Source organism: Cyprinus carpio, chromosome A21 (assembly GCF_018340385.1).
Source record: "Cyprinus carpio isolate SPL01 chromosome A21, ASM1834038v1, whole genome shotgun sequence".
NCBI lineage: Eukaryota > Metazoa > Chordata > Actinopteri > Cypriniformes > Cyprinidae > Cyprinus > Cyprinus carpio.
In genome coordinates this window covers 15,478,394-15,494,089 of record NC_056592.1, presented here as the reverse complement: position 1 = coordinate 15,494,089, position 15,696 = coordinate 15,478,394, and the positions used below count along the sequence as shown (strand labels likewise).

The window sequence follows — 15,696 nt, the reverse complement described above, 5'->3', positions numbered from 1 at the left end:
CACAAATCAGAAACAGCACAGATACTCATCACTGACCTCCCCACAGAAACATTCCATTTGGTTTCCCCTGTTGTCATGGAAACCAAAGCTCTTCGATAAGTCTTTAAAAGCTCTTGTTGTCAGCATACCTGTAGACATATATGGAGTGGGGTGTTCATTAAAAAGCTAACTGTCTTCAGTTTTAGTACTCACTTCTTTTTATGATTTAAGAAACGACAGGTTGGACATCAACCATTTCTGCTACCAACATGAAAAAGAACAGAAAATTAGAAAATCCTGCAGGTTACCTGGTTTTCATAATTGTATATAATCTTCACGCTCTTTATTCAGACACTTTAATCATATGTGTGCCAGGAATCGACTGGAAATTAGCAGATGTTCCTCTTCGCCTCATGAATTCAACACTAATTTTCGGTTTTAACAGTACGTCTTTATTACAGTGGACAGATCTTTAAAAGGCATTTTAACCATTCAGGATTTGATGTTTAATCTAAAGCAGCATGAGTGATCACCTTTGACCTTTCTCATTATTCAGTTTTCTTTATACGTCATTTTGTTGATTAATGACAATGTAAATTCAATATGAACAGCAGATCTGAACTACAAAAAAAAATAAAGATCAGTAACATTTACCATAAGGTCCCATTAGTTAACATTAGCTAATGTATTAACTAATATTAGGTAACAATGGGCAATACATTTGTTAGAGTGTTTATTACTCTTTGTTAACATTACTGTAGATCATAAAAATACAACTGATCATTATTAGTTCATGTCAGATCGCGTCTATTAAATAATATTTGATTTTAAATATTCATTAGAAAATGTAAAAATTAACATTTACTGAGATTAATAAAAGTTTTAGAAGTATTTTCATTGTTAGTTTATGTTAAGTAATGTAGTTAACAAATGTTAACAAATGGAACTTTACTATAAAATGTTACCAAAATTTCAATAGAACAAGATCTTAGGAATACTTTCAATCAGGTTATACTGATGAATTTCTGTACATTTAAAAGTTTTACATTTTTGTACATTTAAATTTTTTATAATTAATTTATAATGATGCAATTTATGTTAAGATATTAAAGGGAAAGTTCAACCAAAAATGAAAAGAGACAGCAAGGGAACTACCACATTGAAGGCAGAGAAAGGTAGTAAGGAAATCGTTAAAATAGTCCATGTGACATCAGTGGTTCAACCTTCATTTTATGAAGCTATGAGAATACTTTTTGTGCACAACAAAAACAAAAATAATGACTTTATTCAGCAATTTATTTTCTTCCATGTCAGTCTTTGATGCACATTCACAACAGTACCACAACGTAGATTGGTTGAACCACTGATGTCACATGGACTTTTTTAACAATGTCCTTACTACCTTTCTGGGCCTTGTGGTTCCGTTGCTGTCTATGGAGGGTCAGAAAGCTCTCGGATTCCATGAAAAAATATCTTGATTTGTATTCAGAAGATGAATGAGTGTGAGTAAAGAATTTTATTTTTTAACCTAAGGGTACTGGGGGGTGGGGCTGCCTTGGGGGATTTTAAACAAAATCCTAATATTAAAAAACCAAACACTTATAGATGAACATACAAATTAATGGAGACAGAGTTATATGAGGACGAATATATGTTTTTGTTTTTGCTTTTGTGATTTTATTTTTAATATATATATATATATATATATATATATATATATATATATATATATATATATATATATATATATAATTAAAGGAATTTTACTAAGTATTAAAATCTTAAATATGCACCATTTATCAACCGCAATACCATGCTGTGGCCATGGCTATGTAGCCCTAAATATAAATACATATAAACTTTTGTGGTATAGCAAAATTGATACCAAACAGCAAAATTGTCTCGATAGCAAGATTGTTTGTATATAATTAATCAAAAGAAAGAAGGAAGGAGAAAAGGTGACAGGCAGACAAAAATAGATATGCAGACACTGCCAGACTGCAGTGAAATACACGTCAGGTTATACAACTAACATGAAGAGCCACTTATTAAATTATTAAATAATCACCCCGAAAAGTTTCGTGAAAATACGAGGAAAAAAATCCATCTGGGACAAAAATAAAAAATAAAGGAAGCAATGTTAGAAAAAATAATAGCGGTTATCTTTGTCAAGGTCCAGCTGGTGCAATTATTTAATTTTATAAAAGAGAGTTTTTGGTCATTTGACCCATCTCATACTATACATCATATCTCTAAGCAACAGTTATGATTAGAGGATAAAGAAAAGAGGACAGGACATGAAATGGTTAATCTGTACACCGTGATGTTCAATCATAGTTTAATCCACACTTATGGCACTTTTTTCCAAGTCTTCATTTGTCTTTTTTTTTTTTTTTTTTTAATATTGCAATACAGTAAATATCATATTGTGGACTTTATACCAAGGTATTATCGTACCGTGAGATTTATATATCGTTACATCCCTAATCTAAACCGTTTTCTGCAGAGTGAGAACGTAAGACATAAAGCACATTACTTGTATTAGGTTATTCATTCTAGTAAAAGTTGACATTTAAATGTTGATTTGAAGTGTCAGTTATTAGTATTGGAGTCAAATCTGGACACAGAGAAAACATTTTGTTACTCATACTAGCTAAAGTGTGATCAGTCACACAGAAGTCATCAGAAAAAATATTGGCTCAGCGTGACCAGGGCAATCTTTGAAAATATGTAATTGAGTGTTTACATACCATGAACAGAGATATCTGTGGTGGAGTAGTGTATCTTCCTCCTGTTTGAAAAATCTGCATTGCAATCAGTGACTAGCAAATTGAGAATCAAGTAGCTTTATTGGCATGGTAAAAAGGCTTTACAAAGTACTGATAGTGCTTCAAACCAATGGTGTTGAGCATTATGAAATTTAGAAGCTACAATAGGCAGCAAATCAGGCAGTGACTGACAGCGCCCTGATCCAATGGCCAAAAAGCTCTCTGATCTAGAAGTCACACCATTCAACAACATATAAAAATGAAATAATCTTTAGAGTAATTTTATGAACAAATGTGCAAAATTAAAAACGTAGATTTTTTTTTTTAAAGCAGTCTCATCTTAGATTCCAGTGCAGTAAAACAGATGTCGGCAGGGGGTGCTGCAGCACCCTCAGCACCCCTAGTTCACACGCTATGCTTGTTACATTGTGTTTGTACTAGGGCCTTGACTAAGGATTTTCCAGGTCGACTAGTAGTCATTCATTTGAAGCATTAGTCGACTAATTGCAAGTAAAAAGAAAGAAAAAAAACAGTATGGAGACTGCATTAACATTTTAATAAATTGATAAACTAGTTTTCTCTTTGTTCTCAGTTTAAGAAATGATCCAGCGACACTGACTCATCTCTGCAGTAGTGATGCACCTTGTTTCACAGATTACATAATCTGAGAATATTTGTTTTCCATTTTAATTGGTTCATTTGAAAGTAGACATTTCACTCTCTCTATATATATTTTGAATGTCTGAGAGACATAGATATGCACGGAGTTTCGCGCTCAAGTTCACAGACCGAGATGGCAGAAAGCGCATCCTGTTTGCTTTCCTTATTTTACAAAATTGCGTTTTGTTGTTATTGTGAGTGCACACAAATAAACATAGAGTCTTTACAGTTTTGAAAGATGTTTTACTCTTATCTTAATGACCAAAAATTATGGAGTAGCCTATTTTAAGAGTAAGTAAGCGCACCGGTGCCTCCATCTGTCACACAGTGAGCGCACTACTGTTCAGGTTCTACACTCCACATAGACACAATAGAGCACATTTCTCTAGGTTAACATTAGATTGAGCAGCCATGTAAAGTTGCTAATACTTACATATTTCAGATGATAAGCCATATTTGAGGTCGATGAATGATAGGCGAGCATTTGGATGTCCTACCCGATCTACTGTATTACCACAAAGACCAGCAGTTAACGATCTGTCCGTCACAAACTGTGTGACTTTGCCTGTGGATTTATTAATTTATTTGTTTTTGTTTTTTTGCGACTAATAAAATGTTGGTCGACCAAGCCTCTTCTGGTAACTAACGATTAGTTGACTATTAGGGGGCAGCCCTAGTTTGTACATTTAGGTACTGAGTAATATTAATAACCAACATGTACTTAGGTTTGGTTTAGGGTTAGTTACAGTACATGTAATTATGCATAATCTACTATTATTAATATAATAAGTACATGTAACATAAAGTGTTGCCAAATAATGCAATAGAAAGCATTAGAATAGTATAGTACAAACAAATAAGAGTGTGAATGATTATATACTTGTTTTAAAGTAAACAGAAACACTTTTTTGCCTTTGTGACTTAATAATTCATGCATCAGAAGGTTAATCTGCATACTCATATTACGCAATCATCTCGGCCAAACTTTGTTTTCACCTTTCACATTTGATTTTGCTACAAGTTCTCATAACATGCACAATGACTCCCTAGAGCTGAAGTTTGTGTCCTTAGACTAGTTAATGGCCTCAGTGCAAGCTGTGTGACAGTACTCCACGAGAACTTAAAAGAGTGCGAACAGCACCAAGAGCAAACTGTGGCATTTTAATGAGCGCTCCGTCTCTAATCATTTAGCTGTAATCTGCCAGGGACATGAACCCACTGTCTGTAAAAGTAACCAAGGCTCAGCGAACAACAGAAGATGGGTAGATCTGAGCGAGGATACTTGGGAAAGGGAGCCCGGGAATGTTGGCCGGGCGTTTCTTTGACACTGAGAGATGACCCGTGAATGCCAACAAAAGCGAGTTGTAATGAGTGTAAGTGTTGCCTGAAGGTGCCGTCTTTATCATATCATCATGCCACGCTCTTCATGCGCACTGTGGCTGAACACGGTGCCTCAGGACTCACTTCTGCGACTATCCCTTTTAATTAGCTAAAAATCCATTAGTGGTCGGAGTCCTGCTGTGTTTGTGTTTATTTCAATGTACACAAACACACACACAAATGGAGAAACTTATTTTTTCTTAAACGTTGGTGCATTAAAGAAACCCACACAGACTTGACGTGGACTTCAGTCTCAGCAGGTGGAAGAAAGGGTGGAGTTTGGGACAAAGGGATTAAATTTCTGCCTGTGGCTCTGAAAGGGAAGTTCAGAACGGAGAAAAAAGAGAAAAGCAAAGATCAGTGGGCTGCCACAAGGGTGTTTGACAACTGTGGTTCAGTGCAGCGGTGGAAACAATGCGAATGATTCTTCTGTGAACATCACGCTGCTCCCAGCTCACTACGATGAATGTCTCTCACAGTGACAACACGGCCACCGATGCCGCCCACAGGCCAAGCGCATCAAACTAAACTTCTACTTTTTTTAAATGCATGCCATGACTCAGGTGTCCATTACCCAGAGTCAAGAACCTGTGTCACCAAGAACGTGAGATGGCAGGTGGCTACAAAAACTTTATTTTGGTACTTGTGTACTAATTACAAACACAGCTGGACACAAAGCAGATGCCCATGTATGGATGAAGATTATTCATAGAAGTAGCCATCTGAGTGGGTGCAGACCGTAGAGAAAAGATGTAATTAAGGCAGTAAAAGAAGTTCGACTGAGTGGGAAATCGTGTTTATGGTGAGTCATTCTTTGTGGAAGGGAAGATGCAAAAAGTTTGGGGTCAGTAAGCTTTTTTATTGTTTTTGAAAGAAGTGCTCACAGTAAATAGTAATACTAATTTTGGCATTTGGTATTAGGGTATTTCTATTTAAATTAATTTTAATGAATTTTAAAATGAAATTTGTTTGTATGATGGCAAAGCTGAACAGGATCCTTGAGAAATGATTCTAATATGCTGATTTGATGCTCCAGAGAGTCAGAGACATTTCTAAATATTATCAATGTTTATAAATTTTGCTGCTTAATATTTTTTTTTTTTTTTTTTTTTTTGTGGAAACCAGGATTCTTTGATGAAAAGAAAAGTAACAATAACAGCATTTATGTGCTAATTCTGTAACATTACAAATGTCTTAACTGTCACTTTTGATCAGTTTAATGTATCCTTGCTGAATATGCTCACGTATGAATGAAGATTATTTATAGAACCAGCTATCCGAGTGGGTGCAGACCATAGAGAAAAGATTTAATTATGGGAGTAAAAGAAACTGTGTATGTGGTGATTCATTATTTTTTTCTCAGATTACACCGGGCTAATGTTTCAGTACCATACACTGTTGAACATGCACAAATTCATCCAGATTTTTTTAACTCCCCATTTCAATTGCATTAATAACTGTTATGCTCTCAAAATTGTTTTCTGTTCTGGAAACTGTCCAGATTGTTCATATGCTTACACTTGAAAGAAAGGGTGAAAGCGATGGAGGAGTTGATCTTGTCAAATGAAGCACTGCTGCAGAAGTATTGCTTTTTACTGTTTTTAATGTCTGCAGGGCTTGAGTCTTTTGCTTCAGTCTCAAGAGGTTTTCAGTGGCAGTGTCATCAACCACCATTCCAAACAAAAAGCCTCAAAGTCCCTCCCTTCAAAGACACACCAAAGATCCTATGAAAAGTCCTTAGGGGTGTAGCAGTCATTGGCACTTTCCACAAAAAAAAAAATTGTATATAAAATATACAAGACAACCAACTGAACCGAATACAAGCAGGTGCGATCTCATTAATGAATAACCATGGTAACTAACTAGTGACAGAAAAATTAAAACAAAGGAAAACAGGGAACAATGATGAGCAAATTAAAGTCCATGAAAATGAACTGAATGCAATTGTGAAAAAGAGTTTTCAGCACCCATTACTCCAGTCTTCAGTATCACATGATAATTAAAAAATCATTCCAATATGCTGATTTGGTTCTCAAGAACCATTTCTTGTCATTTTCACAGTTTAAAATGGTTGTGCATTGAAAATGCTTTTTGGTGTCATTTTTGATGTAATCTAATAATAATAAAAAATTCCTGCTCCGTAAGAGATCAGGGATAGATTACATTTTAATATATATGAAAATAAAATGCAATTTAACATTTATTTAAAATTATACAAATATTTCACATTTTTTGACAGTATTTTTGATCAAATAAATGCAGCCTTGATGAATGTAAGACTCTTCTTTCAAAAACATAAAAAAACCCAATCTTAGTGTTCCAAGCTGTTGAATATAATATTGTTAATGAATTTGATTGGTTGAACTTGACAAATACACTATTATTGTAATTTTACCAGTTGATTTTATGTAACATCTGATAGTTTAACATTTACTGCATGTATTGATTTAAGTCACATTAGTGGAAAGTGTCAATTTCCTATGTTAAATCCTCTGACTGTGTGAGAGATAATCAATACTCAATGCCCAATACCCAGTTCCCCCTATTGACATCACCATTGTCTTCCTGTCCCTCATACCACCAGTGATTGTGAAGGCTCACAATAGAAGTGTCACAAGAAGAAGGTGAACAAATCAGGAACACTGCTGGCAGTGCGTGATGAGACGCACCTGGTGCTTATTGCATCTCGCCGCAGGTATCATAAATCCCGCATTGTGCCTTTCCTTTTTTGCAAAATGTTTTTATTTTTGTGTGTGTTGTGGTTTTTGTGTCTTTTTTAGCACCATAGCTGGGCTGGCTTTGAACGATGACTGCCTGCATTCAACCCTCTAGATCTACTTCCCCTTTCTACACACTCGCTAACCTCAACAAGGAAATCCTGCTCCTTTTCTGTTAGTATCCCCTGGAGTTTCACATCTCCTCCCTAAACACTTTGCTCCATTCACTTCCTTTCTTTTTTTATTTTCTGTGTGCAATAATGCCTTTCAGTGGTGTGCAACTTCTAATATCAGCATTTTGGAGAACATGCAGTGCTTTTTTCACAAACACTAACAAAAATGTTTGCTTTTTGATCTCGCCCCATCTTCAATATCACTGACTTAATGTGACAATAAAGAAATTCTCTTAAAAAAAAGAACATTTTACAAAAACTAAATAATACTGTGTGCTTTGCCTCTCTTAAGCTGCAAGAGCTGATCACTACTAAACTGAACCCATTGCTAATAGGTTAATTAATCCCATTCTAATCATTAATATTAGATTAATAAACTGTATCCATAACTTAAATTAATGTTAAATGTATATTTGAAAAAACAATAGAGCAAATGTACATGTGAAATTCTGTAATATGCCAACTCCGTATGAATAAACCACTATGAGCACTGCAAAGTTCTACACCTAATGCAATGAACTAAAAAGGAAAAAATGTGAAATGAAAATAGTATCTAATGTATGAAGAATTCGCAACACAGTACTGTATAAATAATAGCTAATACTAGAATACTTATTATATGCTATTATTTCAGTTCATGTTTTCATAAGGATATATATTTTTTTTTTCAAAAAGACTGGGGTCAGTAACTTTTTTTTTTTTTTTGAAAGACTTCTGTGCTCACCAAGGCTGCATTTACAAAAAATTAAAATAATAAAAAAAAAATAAAAAAATACAGTAAAAGCAGTATGTAAAAAATATATAATTTTATATAATTTGGTGCTCATTAAACATTTCTTATTATGATCAATGTTGAAAAAAGTGGTGTTGAAGTTTTGCATAAATTGTGATACATCTTTTTCAGGATTTTCAGATGACTAGAAAGTTCAGAATAACAGCATTTATTTAGTTTTGTTACACTGTATATGTATTTACAGTCATTTTTTTATCAGTATAATGCATACTTTCTGAATAAAATTATTAATTACTTAAAAAAAAATATCTTACTGACCCCAAACTATTGAACAGTAAACAGCAGTATTTATAAATCTTTTTTTATAAATCTTACACACACACACACACACACACACACACACTTTTTTTATAAATCTTAAAAAAAAAACACACACACACACACACACACACACACCTATATATATACATACTGTATATAAACAAAGCAGCACATTATTGTCATTTTGCACATTATTTTTAACTTAATATATTATTTTTATCAACTACAATTGTGTGATTTCAGTCCATGTATAATAGACAAAAAATAATTAATATTACACAACACTGATGTAATTTAATGGCCATTTCCATCAAAAGACAAAAACTACAACTAGGCCCTAAAACAAAATGTGTAAAATGAAGAATGATCTTAAGATAAGCTTTTTAATGAGACTAGTGTCTAGTGACTATGTTTCAATTATCTTTCTGATGAGACTGACAACAAAGTACAACTGTAGCTTCAATATCCATACAGATGTCTCTGAATTCACATGCTTATGTCTGGTGCTTGTTTTCTGAAAGGAAGAAACTACAACTGTGGCACTTCAACAGTCAGCAAAGAGCATCTTCTAAGTATGACATGATAACCAGATAAATCCATAACGCAGTACTTGACATTGGCAAGTTAGACGGGCCGGTTTGTTGCAATTAAATCTCGTTATATCAAAGAGAAACACCACTTGAGATTGCAGGCATTGAGATGATTCTGCTTTGGTTTATAAATCGCTTTGATCTCGCCAGCGCAGTGAATGCAGTCTTCAGAAAATGATACGGCTTTACAAATATTGACGCCTAAGTGTTGGGAATCATATAAATAGTCCTTATTCAATGATTTAGTATGCTCAATTTCACACCAAAAAAGAGTGAAGGCCTTTGGGGGAATGAGAACATTTCATTTAGATGTCTCATTACACCGGCATTCGTTGTTGGAACTAATGTCTTACCAAATTACAGATTTTCCACTTAATTAGATGCACTACCCTTCTGATACATCTCCAATCATCAATGTCTTTTCATTTGCCTCTTCATTTGTTTCATTTCTCTACACCCAAGTGTTTTTCTCTCTCTCTCTCCTACCTGATTCTTCATCAGTCTTGTGCTCGTTTTCAGAGTCGGTGAGAGTGAGAACTGAGTGGTCGGGGCTGGACAGGCAAGAGCTGCGGCGGGACTTCAGGGGTTGTCCGCTCCACATCTGGACAGCACGCTCCGGGGTCATGACCCCCTCAGGGTCCGAGTCGGTGTCGGATCCAGCGTTCAGACCGTATCTGTCCTGCAGCAGGCTTATGTCAGAACAATATACAGTGGATGACGGAGGAGGCTCACACATGCCCAGATCTGCCAATGCGAAGCTCCCTGTAATGAGAATACAAGTATTAATGCCCAAAAACAAAAAAGAATGTGTCCGCTGCAAGGCTTCGCAGAGCTGGATAACTCAGACTAAGAACTGGCTTTGCTAAATTACATAATGACAACACAATCTTCATTCTAGCAAGTCTTCATTTTGGTGTGTAAATTAATTTTAGATTTGTATTGTCCCAGGCATCTGCATTCAGAAAGGCAGTGAAAGAAATGAATGTAAATTATGTTACGGTGGGATAAAAGGCCAATTCACACTGCAGCAACAGACGCAGACAAACGACAACAGACATGGTCGTCTGGTTTTGTCTGATCAATGTGTAACCCCTCTGGTGTCCTTCGCCATTGGTCGGCGCTTGTAAAATAGAAACATAATCTGAATGAAATTTATAGTCTAGGCAAAAACAATAAATCAAACAGCAGATTCAGCTCACACACACAAACAAATTACTACAGTATTTTTTTAATTATTGGTATACTTATTTTTCCATATTTTATATCAAACTATATAATACTATAAAACTATATTATACTATTATACTGTCATTTGCTAATAAACAAAAAGGCAGTAAATGTTAATATAAAAAAATACATACATACAATAATATATTTAATTTTATATATTTTTAAAATATAAACTTTGAATTAAACAATACAAGTAAACTTAACTAACATCAGATTATATTTATTTAATTTGATTTAAGTATTTTAAAGAAATGCATATAAAGACACTGTTTATTTGGTTATTTAATTTTAACTGATTTCATAAGCTAAGCCCTTTTAAGATCACGAGAAACATTTATAGAGTCCAATGTGTTGTTTATGTAGTACATTTTAATTGATTTCATCTTTTTAATTTATTTTTTTAAATTTATGGTCTTTTATGAGTTTAGGTGTGTTGATTTATTTATTTTTATTTTGTATTATTTATTGATTTTATTTGCATTAATGAGGTAAACATTAAAAGGACAAGCTTACACGTGAATGAGGATGATCCATAAATCTGTGCACTGCATAAAACCACAGCAATTAATGACTTCAAAATAATGACTCACTATTACATTAGAGTGATGCAAAGCAGGAAACCACTAATATTTATTAATAATTTCATAAGTAGCTAAAAACATTATGCTGAATGGGCTTTGCATTCAACTACTCAGCAGGCTGAAGAAAAATTTGCAAGAACAACCAATTGAAGAGTTGTATTTTGCACAAATATGGGGAAAAAGCACAGTGTACATCCACATAATATGATTGCACGACACAATAGTTAATGAGGGAGAACAGAATAGAGGGCACACAAGGATTTAAATAGGAGCAGGAGGTGTTAGGGAAAGAGTCTCGTCCTGCACCAAGACACAGACCTACACAGTGCATACCTGACACGTAGTAACGAACGGCAACCGGGGCCAGCTCCACGTAAGCTGCGAGTAAGAACAGAATGTCCTTCCATCATCTAATAACATGCCTCGTAAAAATTGCACTGCGCACAACAAACCTGCTCCATATAACAGAAACTCCCTGGCTGTTTTTATGTGTGGAAAAGTCATGTGGAGCCGCTCTGCCTCTCTGCTGTTGTGTGTCTACTCCAAAGGGGAAAAATCTTCCAAGGTGTAAATTTGAGATAGTGTCTAACTGAACAGCCAGAAGGCATTCTAATTAAATGGTTTTCGTTTGAGATGGTGTATAACTGAACATTTAAAAATGGTCAAAAACCTCCCCCCATTTGCTCAGACACCTTGGACATTTAAGTGAATATCACTTTTCAGCAGGTGCTAAAATCAGAGAGAGTGGCAAGGTCATGTGTTGAGGGAGGGGTTACCATGGTAACATAGCATTTTTTGCGTGCCGTCAGATACAGTGAAGCATTTTGGAAAAATCCATGAAAATCTCCTTTTACTTCAATCATCTCTTTTCAGGCCTCAGACACGCCCTGTTTGACAAAGAGCTCCGCTGTGACAGAGAAGCAAATGTTAACACAGCCCACTGAAAGCGTGTCCCATCAAAACATTCCAGGAAACAAAAAACAAGATACTTGCTGTTTCAAAACCTCAATGATTTATAATGTTCAAATCTTCATGTTCACAGAGCAAAGAGGATGGGTCCTCAAGTCCTTAGTGTATGGTGCAAACTATCAGCAACACATATCAACTGTTCTTGCAGGGTGAACATTTTTTTCTGCTCATATTCAGATGAGACAGATAGATTTGGCAGAACATAATCTACAGCCAAAATAGTTTTCAGTCAAAAAGCTTTTATGTATTGAATGAATGAATGAATGAATGAATGAATGGACAATTTTCAGATTTTTATACAGTTATATTTTGCTAAATAAAATTAACTAAATAAATAAAATAACTAAAAATAACAAACAATTACGCAATATAATTAAGTAGGTAGAGTTGGTGAAAATCTATTTGTGTGTTTAGCCAAAACAGCAGAGGACAAGCCTTAATGAAATGAAACTGGAATGAATCAATGAATCAATCACTCAGTTAATCAATCAATTTTAAATTGTTTATATAAACTTCTAAAAACAACTACTAAAAATTAATATCTATATATAATTAAATTGAATAAAAGTATAAAAGTAAGCAAGACAATTAATCAGTCAGTGAAACAATCAACCTATGTTTATTATTGTTATAATATAAACAATTACTCAAATAAATGAATAGATAGATAGATAGATAGATAGATAGATAGATAGATAGATAGATACATAGAAATGTAGATAGATACTGTAGATAGATAGATAGATAGATAGATAGATAGATAGATAGATAGATAGATAGATAGATAGATAGATAGATAGATAGATAGATGAGCCTCTCATGGATGGGCATTTTTCTCATTTCCTGCTTGAGAAACAAATTCTCTCTCATAAGTCAAACAGTCACGGTGTAATTGATGCCTTCTAAAAAGGGTAGACCTTCACAATGAAGCCTATATTACTTCATAAATGTCAGCCTATTTCAATAAATCCTCCGACCTTTCTGAATTCCATCCCAGATGCTTTGGTCTTCGAACATTATTGTCTATGTTGCACTTCTTTCTTTTTTGTGAAGCTAAGCAGTCGTGCTTTCCATCTCCAGAGATCAATACCATCAGGGTACGGAGGATGCAGTCAGCATGCCCAGAATAATGTCGGCCCGCTTGACTGAACTGCTGGAGAAAATAGCTGCTGTGGAAGAGAGAGCTTCCCTGATTCCTCTAGCCGCAGCGCGGGCCATTTGGTTCATTTTGTTGTGTATTGCTCAGTGCTTGAGCTGACTGTCTAACGGCTGTTTCCTTGTCTTGGTCTCTTATTCATGAGAGCTCCTCTGGCTGGCTCTCCTCTTTAAACGCCTGTTGTGACATCAGAGCATTGCATCCTTTTGTTATGCCACCTTTATTATTTATGCCTCTGCTTTCTTAAGTCTGCCTTTCATTCGCAATGCAATCGTTAAGGCAAGCAGCTGCATCGGGAAAATGTTGTAGATGTATGTTCAACAGCTTGATGAAATATGATAGAACAGGTCAGACAGTAACTTGCAAACATTTTACTGAATATGACAATAGAACTTAAAGTGTTTTTTTTTTCAGATTATTTTCTGATATACTGTAAGAGTTTCTGTTGACATTTTGAATTAGATTTTGTTTTTAGATTTTTTTATCTTTAATTTTCATTAAATTTTTAGAAATTTTGCTGTCTTTTTGTCATTTTTGTTAGTTCTAGGGCTTTTTTTTATTAAAATGTCTATATAGCGTTTATTATTTATTAGCTTTTTGTTTATTAGTTTTAGTTAGTTATTCTATTACTTAAACTATACAATTTTTTGTATATTTTATTTGCGATTTTTATTTACAATATTTCATACTGACAAACAAATTTCATGGTAACAAAAATGTTTTATGGTTTTAGTTATTTTTTAGTTTTAGTTACAAATAATAAGCCTGATTTGAACAACTATATTTATAGCCTTTATTAATGTAACTTAAATATACTACTGTTCACTGTTAATTCATATTATATATAAATATATGCATATGTAAAAATTTACATAATTGTTTCAAGTCTTGTTATCATTGGTTCAAGATATCTAATGCATTAACTAATGTTAACTAATTGAACCTTGTTGTAAAGTGGTAACAAATAAATGCAATATGTTATAATGAGGTTATAATGATGGTTAGGATGCTCCCTTAAAAGGCAGATGCCTATGTATGCAGCAAAGCAGTTCACTACGTTCACTCTATTTTGAGTTTCTTCTATGTAACAGAAGATGGGTGGGGAGAACACAATGCCTTTTCTTTCACATGCATGTAGAAAATCAGGCTTTGAAGGGGCTTATTTTAGACAAGTTATAAGGCACCATTTTTCCCCCCTCATAAAAGAGCCAATTTTCATTTCCAGGCTAATTTGCAAGGCTTATGAACCCCTGGATACTTGCATTAGAGCCCATTAGGGTCTGGAGGGGGCGAGAAATTAGGGTTCACTCCACTGGCTTACCATTTGCCTTGTGCAAATGAGCTGATTTAAAAACTCTCAGAGTCCAGGACTTATATGACTCACTTTCTACATCTTCATTTCCTCATTCAATGTGAAACCACCATGGTTGAGCACTCTAGCCTTACAAAGACATTCCTGAAATTAGCCAGAATAAAGTTTATTTATTTATTTTTAACACAATGTCCAACACTAAATTAAGGACAACACTGACCTTGGTGGTACTATAGACCAAGTATTAAATCTTTGAAAGATGGGCTGAGAAAAGGAAAGATGATTTCTGGAATAATTTGTAGCAGACCTGCCCTTGAGCCCATGCTTCAATAGATAACCTTATCAAAGCCACACACTGAAAGGGGAGAGATAAACAGCAGGACTTTGAAACAAGAAAAAAGAGGTATTTTTGTTTTTCTTATAGAGGACAGTGAGGAGTTCCTCAGGGAGCAGTGCTGGGTCCCCTTCAGATGTTAAAAAAAACTATGACAGACTATTACAAGATAAGCATTCAAGGTTAACATATATATGTCAGGAAGAGATGTTCTACATCCACATAGGGTATTCCTAACATTTCACTTAAAAAGATAACCCTATAGCAGTAAAATTACATAACAGTATAGTACTATATGTACTGTAAGCATTTATTTAGTTCAAACCACATTATTTCCATGTTAAGCTGTGTACAGTTCTTGTGAATTATGTGGTTATTTTAATATTTTTTGAATTTTCTTTGGTTTATTTTTGTGTTCACTAATTCATTTGTGACTAATTGTTTGCCTTTACACAAATTTAGCACCTTCAGTCCACAGCTGCTAACAATATCCCTGTGTTCTCAGATTTAGAGAGCATATGGCTGACAAAATAATGTTTAATATCTTACAAAATGGCATTACTTGAACACTATAATGTACAGTATTCAAATATTAAAGAGCTATAATCTTTACACAGTAAGTTTCAAACATTTCTCGTTTCTTGAGAATGACATGGAACATAACCCAACAGACACGCACGGTAACATGCAAAGAACAAATTATGTTGTTAATTAATTTTTTTGATTTTATTAAATTGTTTTGTTAAAAGTGGAACTGATTGGTAATTAACATTGTACATCTGGCAAATTAAAT

General features: G+C 34.3%; 1 protein-coding gene across 1 annotated transcript in view; it reads right to left on the bottom strand.

The window, feature by feature from the left end:
* The window catches only part of tenm2b (teneurin transmembrane protein 2b), a 258,970-nt gene that overhangs the window by 181,091 nt on the left and 62,183 nt on the right, over window positions 1–15,696 (bottom strand). The window contains 2 exon segments of the mRNA XM_042711040.1: window positions 9,808–10,083; window positions 11,466–11,510. Coding sequence (XP_042566974.1) covers window positions 9,808–10,083; window positions 11,466–11,510 — 321 coding nt within the window.